The sequence below is a fragment of the Ascidia mentula genome, chromosome 2 (genome assembly GCF_947561715.1).
Source record: "Ascidia mentula chromosome 2, kaAscMent1.1, whole genome shotgun sequence".
Classification (NCBI taxonomy): domain Eukaryota; kingdom Metazoa; phylum Chordata; class Ascidiacea; order Phlebobranchia; family Ascidiidae; genus Ascidia; species Ascidia mentula.
In genome coordinates this window covers 3,746,460-3,755,462 of record NC_138567.1, presented here as the reverse complement: position 1 = coordinate 3,755,462, position 9,003 = coordinate 3,746,460, and the positions used below count along the sequence as shown (strand labels likewise).

General features: G+C 39.4%; 1 protein-coding gene across 1 annotated transcript; it reads left to right on the top strand.

Annotated features, from left to right (window-relative positions):
* Positions 1-536: 536 nt before the first annotated feature.
* On the top strand, positions 537-7,066 carry LOC145890359 (uncharacterized). The gene is made up of 7 exons (XM_082981347.1): positions 537-675; positions 2,095-2,238; positions 2,502-2,633; positions 2,965-4,270; positions 4,775-4,877; positions 5,139-5,334; positions 5,582-7,066. The coding sequence occupies exons 1-7, from the start codon at positions 621-623 to the stop codon at positions 7,036-7,038; spliced, it is 3,393 nt and encodes a 1,130-aa protein (XP_082837473.1). The 5' UTR covers positions 537-620; the 3' UTR covers positions 7,039-7,066.
* The last annotated feature ends 1,937 nt before the right edge of the window (positions 7,067-9,003 follow it).

Sequence of the window (9,003 nt, the reverse complement as noted above, 5' to 3'; positions counted from 1 at the left end):
TTTGCTAAATGGTTTATCCGGCACTGCATCAAAGTATTTTTATACGCGATTCCGGTAAAATGTGACGTATCCCATGATTGTTAGAGTAAAGGAAGTCATCATGCACCGAAAGTTGCATTTCTTCTTCAATGTTAATCACGTTTTTACGTCCGTTGTGTGACTAATCAGATGCCTCGCCAACAACCAACGGTAAAGCTTTACTTCGAAACGTTTCCTCATATAATGTTGCGTCTTTACACGCAAATACAGCGTATGTGGTAAAGTGTAGTTTTAAACAGGATGACTCCTGTGTAAAGCTTTATTGAATTAAGGGGAATAAGACATGAAAATTTATTTGGGCTAAAATTTACTTTCGTCGAATTAATACAGAATAGCCAATGGAATGGGTTTATGTTTTCTATTTTCTTTGTCGAGTCGTTAGTTGATTTGTATAAAGCTGCAACACCTTTGATTTTACAAACTGCCACGGGGAAAATGGATGGAGACGATTCTGTTTTGTTTTTCTTGTTTGAAAATGCTTAATCTAGTCAAGAATCTTTTAAACGAAAACTTGTAAAGTCATAGGAACTTAAGCATATTCTAAAACTAAATTGCCCAATTGATTGATCGTTTAAATTTAAATGGAGACTCCTAAAATACTACTGATCGTGATTTTCTGGATCGTTTTTCAATCAAGTAAGTGAAATATAAAGGTGTGTATTAGGGTTGATATCTTCTACACATGTTTCACGTGCGTTTGTTTTTAATTGATCCTGTTTTTATGATACCGACGAATGTAAAACAAGCAGTCCATTCACCAGTGGTGTAAGTGAGCCTGAATTGTCCGGTACGTTGTTCCAGTACGAATTTAACAGTGATATCATTTACTTATTAAGGACATTTACGTAGTATGCCAAAACACAATGGGATATTTTTACGTAAATGCAATCATTCCCCAAGAATTTGGATTTCACTACAGATTTTAACCGTGGCATTTACTATTTTACGCTGTAGGAAGTCATAAACAAAGCCCAACATTCTAACACTCGCTAAACGGAAGCCCAGCACGTCGGTATTATAAATTATCACTGTGACCTGTAGACTTTGTTTACATAAAAGCTCTTTGGCAATTTCACAGCAGTAAACATTGCGCCAGCAGTGAATCACACTGCAGTGAACTCGAGATACCAGGAAATTGTTAACATAACCACCACGAACCATCTATGAATGTAGCAAACACATTAAGTAATCGTCATATTGCGCCATCATTAAACTTTTGGCTAACTGCAACTTGTAAGTTGATATTTCATGGATAGTGAAGTTATTCTTTTACGTATATGTTTGAAACTACGTTGTGTTCTTGAGTTATTTAAAATATCATGTTAAAAAAAAGTAATATATGAATAGGGCCCTGACTCAACTGTTTCCAGAAGTGCACCTACATAATGGGAAAACTACAAATTATAATACTTTTTATACGAACCTAATTATTAAAACACCTATAAGCCGTAGAAGTAATCCAGGAAAAGGTATGTAATTTAATCACTTGTATTTCTATACCAGTAAACATGCCAGTTATTTTATACACGAGGTTCACTTCATCAATTTGGAAACGATTTCCTGAACAATGTAAAACAAGTACTTCAGCGTTTTTTTTTGACACAATAACGTTCTTTCTTCAATCGCGGTCCTGCTATTACGCGGGGATTTTGCATGAATCTACTTTTGGAAATCACGCTGTAGTGAACTCGAGCCACCAGGAAATTGCTACTAAAACACCCACGCACCATGTATGGGTTCAACAAATAGTCATCGTCATTTTGTGACATCATTGGCCAACTGCCAACTGCTGCTTGTAAGGTCACGCACCAATTTGGCATTCGAAACCAACTGAAATGTCACGGACACAATCACTCACCACTTGTCTGAATTAAATTTAAAACATGGTTTTAAACTGGCGCATTGCTCGAAATTCGTTAAGGATCTTAATCTTTCTCTGTTGAGTTAGTGGCGTATGTTCAACAAATATTCTTTAACTCCTATTCACGGGAAAAAAACAGTTAAATTATACTACAAAATATTTGGCTTCAATCACATTTTCGTGTCTTGTTAAAGGTTCTGGATCCCCAGGAACAAATCAATGTCGACCGGAGGACGGGTATTTTCGCTGTGGAAACTCAAAGTGCATTCCACGTTATTTAGTGAACAATTTTGAAAATGATTGCTCCTTAAATAAGGGTGGTACTGACGAATACTTAGGCGAGTAATATCAATAGTTATATACAAGTTGTTATTCAGCTTGTCTTCCTCAGGCAACAGCAACATACTATGATATGCACAAGCTTAATTGAAACGACTGCCTCAAGTCGTCATACTTTTAAACCCTTAGTAAATTTGCAATTAAAACTGATGACAGTTAATTTTAAACTAAATTTTTGAAGAGTCATGTCAAGTTACGAGCCTTAAGATAGTTAAGGTTATATCACCCCTAAAGTAACCCAAGCAACATATTGTTTTTCCAGGTTTTTTGAATTGCACGGATGAAGAGTTCCGCTGTCGTTTCAATAACAAGTGCGTTGCCAGGCACCTCCTCAACACAGAAATAAGTTGCAAAAAGAACGAAAGCCTCATACTTCCTTGCAGAAAAGACGTTGGTAAATAAACTCACAAGTTTTATTATTATTTTTGTTGTAAAGTATTCGAACATCAGCATAACATGCAATTGATATTTCATGGTTAGTGAAGTCATACTTTCACGCATATGTTCAGATTGGAACTACGTTGTGTGCTTGAGTTGTTCAGAATATCATGTTGACAAAGACTATTATGTGAATAAAGACCCTGACTGTACTGTTTCAAGAAGTGCTCCTGCCTAGTGGGCAAAATACAAATTATAATACTTTTATACGAACCTAATTACTAAAACACCTATAAGTCGTAGAAATAATCCAAGACAGGTCAAGTAAATTAATCACTTGTATTTAGAATTCTCCTGCAAGCGAAGCAAGATCTGCCTTCCACGATATCTGGTGATGAACGGAAAACGCGACTGCGATACAATGGTGATCCGAGACGGAAGTGACGAAGAAGTTGGATTCACCACCTGTCTGGCTTCCGAGTTTCCCTGTTTCGAGAATGTGTCCACACCTACACAGCAATGCATACCCAGGGAATGGGTCGGAGATTCTGTGGCAGACTGCACCAACGGAAGGGACGAAGTCGTGAGGTTTACGGGCTGTCACAACGACACAGAGTTCAGATGTGTGACTGATGGGCGGTGTTTGAGTCGATATCGCGTCTTGGACGGTTACAACGACTGCAGCGACGCCGCCGACGAGCGTCAAGCCTTAATCTGTAACTCAAGCACCGAATTTCGTTGTCAAGACAACGGGCGGTGCATTCCCCGTTCTTGGCGCGGAAACAAGCTCGTAAACTGCAAAGACGGGAGCGACGAGACACCTCAGCAAGTTGGAAACAACGGCACAGAATGTATAGAAGGTGAATTTCGTTGTCATAACGGAAAGCGATGCATTCCAAACTACCTGCTGTGCGACGGGATGGACCACTGTGGGGATTGCAGCGACGAGGTGGATAGTTGCGTGGAACCACGCATGTTGCGCTGTCCTAACGCACCGCAGACATGCGTCCAGAGAACCTACTCATGCGACGAGTACGTAGATTGCCCAGGCAGTACAGAAGATATGAAGTTTGTTACAGGGTTTAAGTGCAACAAGCGTATAGCGGGACTCGACAATCGTGTAGAGTATTGCACTCTTCCACAATGGTCGTTAACTGACGAATATCCGATCTGCAGTGACTTGTCGGACCTGTGTTATGTCAACGGCACTTTCACTTGCCACCGCTGTCTCAATTCAGATATTATTATTTCGCCAAAGCAACTCTGCGACGGTATCTTCGACTGCCCAGACTTGTCAGACGAATGTCTTTGCTCCCCAAAACTGGCTATAGCGAAACCGTCACAGGATCTATGCAAAAATGTGTGTTACGGTGTTCGTGGGACTTCCCCTTGTACGTCATGTGGTCTGAATCGCGTCAAATGTGGCTCTGAGAATGTTTGCATTGAAAAGTCTCAGGTCTGTGACGGAACTATAGATTGTCCAATCACAAAGCTCGACGAATTGAACTGCGGTAAATGGAACAATCGCAGCCGTCAGTCCAGTGGCTTACTGGAATTTGTTTGCGATCCAATACCACCGGATGTGAAAGAGAATGCAATCCTTTTTGTCGGCAAAGATTTTGCCAGGGTGCTTTTGCCTCGGAATGCAACAAAGTAAGTTGTGGTAATACACTAGCAAATTACAGTCACAAGGTTCCACACGATAAGCGTGATGACGTACATCCTCTCTAAACCCGTTTCACTTCCTCCAAAACGTAATACTTAGATAGCAGTGATTGATCGTATGTTCTGGTAATATTTAAATTCTTTCCCTGGTCTGAACATACCCAATCGTACAAAATTTTTTCTTTCCTAATCGAATAAGAGATATTAATGATGCCTATGCATAGACGAACTATATATACACTTATAAATCTTGCAAATAAGTGACATGGGATTCAATACATAAGTTATTAAAATTATCTGCTACTACGTATTTGTTGGAGATTTTGGTAATATAAACTCTCAACCGTACAAATTTGACATCAACCAAAATGCGAAACCTTATGATAGCTGTGTCTTCCACCAGCTTGTTTTAAAACATTCGTGCGTTAATCTCATCATTGCCTCAATGTTCGCTGAACGTTTAGTTATATTTGAACAATATTTGTGTCGTAGATGTGATGGTTTCACCGAATGCGCTTTTTTCGAGGATGAATGTAGCGAAAGAGCCAACTGCAGTAACCGACCAGCTATATGTCAACAAATACCAATGCACAATGTAAGTTTCAATTTCCTTATCTTTTTGTTTTCTTTGACCATAGAAAAGTTATATCTTTGCCTGGTAAGCATCTAAATTGTACCCCTAACCTGGAATACTGACGATTGATATGACCACTAGTCAGCAAACTTTGATGAAAGAAAAAACTGTTTCTAGATATATGGCCTCATCACTGTCTCATAATCAACATTTCAATGAAGCCAAACAACTTATTCCATTGCACTAGTGCTGTTAGTTAATTATTACTTCTTGTCATTACAGATTTTTGTTCCTGGCCACTTATTGGGATTAGAAAGCGATATATCTTTTTCAGCGAGGAAATGCGACGAGCTTTACGATGTCGTGCTCGGAAAGTCTGTGTGCAATGGGATAACAGAGTGCACGGAGGGTTATGATGAAATCAACTGTCCCAACCAGTTTAAGTGTTCCGCTGGGCAGGTCAAAACAGTCTTTCAAGGTATATTCCTGTTGAAATGGTTGAGAAATTGCATTCATATATAAATGTGATGCAATGTGGATTGATTGGAGTTGTTCCATGTGGTTATACATATACATATGCGCTTACAGAAACAATGCCATTAAACAGGCATTTACTTTATAATTTTCCAAACAATCTGTACAAATAATGGTTTTATTGATATAAGTTTTATTTTTATGTGGGAAAACTCCGTTTGTAATTCATTTGATTTATTTCTACGTTTTAGGGTTCAGGGACAGGATAAGCATCCCGTATACTCAAACATGTGACCTTGTATCGGACTGTATTAACTCCACCGACGAGTTAAACTGTTCGGCCACATCCCACTTTTACTGCCTCAACCACGACCCTGTGTTCATCCCGCGCACCAAAGTTCTCGACGGGGTTCCGGACTGCAGTGATCATTCCGACGAATGTCCTCCCAACTATCTTCAAAATGATGCCCTCGCCTCCAACGAACAGATGATCAAAATAAGGGCGCTTGAGATTCTGGTGTGGTTCATGGCCATTATGGCTCTGCTGGGCAATGCTGTTGTCATGGTACAGACTGTGCTTTATTTTAAAACGTTGTCAAGCGAACAAATGCGTCACAGACTGGGGTTGATTAATAGGGCGATGATATTTAATCTTGCTCTTGCCGACTTCCTTATGGGTGTTGTGTTACTTGTGGTGGGTGTCAAAGCTGTCCAATTCTCCGGCAGTTACTGTCTTTACGACAAGTTTTGGAGATCAAGCGAGTTGTGTAATGTTATCGGCGTCACCACCGTGTTGTCGAGCGAAACCTCGGTCTTCACTCTTGTATGTATTACATCCTATCGCCTCTACAGCGTCTTCCGTCCCTTCCAGTCGCGCAGCGTGAGGGCGAGAGTCGCTGCCATGTGGGTTCTCCTCATTTGGTCGCTCTCTCTCCTCATCGCCCTTCTTCCTTTCTCCAGGAGTCTCTCGGCGTATATGATCACCAGCGCCAAAATCACGCCCAGTCCCTATTTTCACACCGATCAAGTTCCCCTGGCGGATATGCGTCGTTTCGCGCTGAGAATTTCAGCCGTTGGCAACCAGTCGAAACCGGAAGTGGCGTCGTATGACTGGAGTGATGTCAACAGCTTTTTAGTCACACAACGACCTTCATCAGCGCCAACCACGGTGTCTTACTTCGGTTACTACAGCAGCAGTAGCGTCTGTATTCCTCGCTTTTATCGAGTGACAGCCGGTGAAACTGATGTGAATGTCATGTCATCTGTTGTAATCACCTTTAACTTTTTCGCTTTGCTGTACATTGCAGCTGCATACGTAGCTATATACACGAAATCTCGTGCTGGTGAAAAACTGACTGGTTCAAACTCTGCAAAAAGCAAACAAAACTCAAGCGTGCAAAGGAAGATAACCGTGTTGATTGCCACTGACCTGTGTTGCTGGTTGCCAATCTGCATTATGACATTTTTAAGTATGAGTGGACAAATTTTGACGCCCGCATCCTACGCCGTATCGGCCATCGTGCTTCTTCCCATTAACAGCTCGCTAAATCCAATCATTTATACCAGTTTCCCCCAAACAATATACAGTCAAATCAGCAAGGCTTTTGCCAGATGCCAAAAAAATGTTCAACCAACAGATGGCAAACCGGTAAATAATTCTTCGACAGCATCTGGAAACAAGAACACTAAATTAACAAGTGCCGTGTAATTACGTTGTTGGTTACTATATATGTTTATTGCCCACTATTCTGTTCAGGAGTGTACATATTGATATATTCTTGCTCGTTGTAACTTTCCTTAAAAATAAAGTGATTTGATTTGTCAGTTTACCAATTGACTAGAAAGTGTGTTTTACTGAGGTAAGGTTCACAGGCTTCGAAGCTAAGGCATTGCAGCCAAGCTGGATTGAGGTTTTCCCTCGTGATTGACAGGTGTTTGTTACTCGCAAATACAGCGTGTGTGGTAAAGTGTAGTTTTAAACAGGATGACTCCTGTGTGAAGCTTTACTTTTTTTATGATTATTTTTTTGTTGTAAACTGCCACGGAAAAATGGATGGAGACGATTCTGTTTTGTTTTTCTTGTTTAAAAATGCTTAATCTTGTCAAGAATCTTTTAAACAAAAACTTGTGAGATCAAAGGAAGTTAAGCATATTCTAAAACTAAATTGCCCAATTGATTGAACGTTTAAATTTAAATGGAGACTTCTAAAATACTACTGATCGTGATTTTCTGGATCGTTTTTCACTGAAGTGAAATATGAAGGTTTGTATTAGGGTTGATATCTTCTACAGATGTTTCACGTGCGTTTGTTTTTAATTGATCCTGTTTTGATGATACCGACGAATGCAAAACAAGCAGTGCATTTTCACCAGTGGTGTAAGTGAGCCTGAATTGTCCGGTACGCTGTTCCAGTACGAATTTAACAGTAAAATCATTTACTTATTAAGGAAATTTACCTAGTATGCGAAAACACAATGGGTTATTTTAACGTAAATGCAATCATTCCGCAAGAATTTGGCTTTCACTACAGATTTTGATCCTGGCATTTACTATTTTACGTTGTAGGAAGTCATAAACAAAGCCAAACCTTCTAACACTCGCTAAGCGGAAGCCCAGCACGTCACTATTATAAATCACCACTGTGACCTGTAGACTTTGTTGACAAAAAAGCTCTTTGGCAATTTCACAGCAGTTAACATTACGCCAGTAGTGAATCACACTCCAGTGAACTCGAATCACTAGGAAATTGTTACCATAACCCCCACGCACCATCTATGAATGCACAAACACATTAAGTAATCGTCATATTGCGCCATCATTAAACTTTTGGCTACCTGCAACTTGTAAGTTGATATTTCATGGATAGTGAAGTCATTCTTTTACGTATATGTTTGAAACTACGTTGTGTTCTTGAGTTATTCAAAATATCATGTTGAAAAAAAGTAATATACGAATAAAGGCCCTGACTCCACTGTTTCCAGAAGGGCTCCTACATAATGGGAAAACTACAAATTATAATACTTTTTATACGAACTTAATTATTAAAACACCTATAAGCCATAGAAGTAATCCAGGAAAAGGTATGTAATTTAATCACTTGTATTTCCATACCAGTAAACATGCCAGTTATTTTATACATGGGGTTCACTTCATCAATTTAGAAACGATTTATGTTCAACAAATATTCTTTTACTCCTATTCACGGGAAAAAAACAGTTAAATTATACTACAAAATATTTGGCTTCAATCACATTTTCGTGTCTTGTTAAAGGTTCTGGATCCCCAGGAACAAATCAATGTCGACCGGAGGACGGCTATTTTCGCTGTGGGAACTCAAAGTGCATTCCACGTTATTTAGTGAACAGTTTTGAAAATGATTGCTCCTTAAATAGTGGTGGAACTGGCGAATACTTAGGCGAGTAATATCAATAGTTATATATAAGTTGTTATTCAGCTTGTCTTCCTCAGGCAACAGCAACATACTATGATATGCACAAGCTTAATTGAAACGACTGCCTCAAGTCGTCATACTTTTACACCCTTAATAAATTGGCAATTAAAACTGATGACAGTTAATTTTAAACTAAATTTTTGAAGAGTCATGTCAAGTTACGAGCCTTAAGATGGTTAAGGTTATATCACCCCTAAAGTAACCCAATCAACATATTGTTT

Excerpts from the sequence above, each read along its gene's own strand:
- LOC145890359 (XM_082981347.1), top strand. The coding sequence starts at position 621 with ATGGAGACTCCTAAAATACTACTGATCGTGATTTTCTGGATCGTTTTT. Across the intron at positions 676-2,094 it reads CTGGATCGTTTTTCAATCAA|GTTCTGGATCCCCAGGAACA; the intron begins GTAAGTGAAATA and ends GTCTTGTTAAAG. Across the intron at positions 5,335-5,581 it reads GGTCAAAACAGTCTTTCAAG|GGTTCAGGGACAGGATAAGC; the intron begins GTATATTCCTGT and ends TCTACGTTTTAG.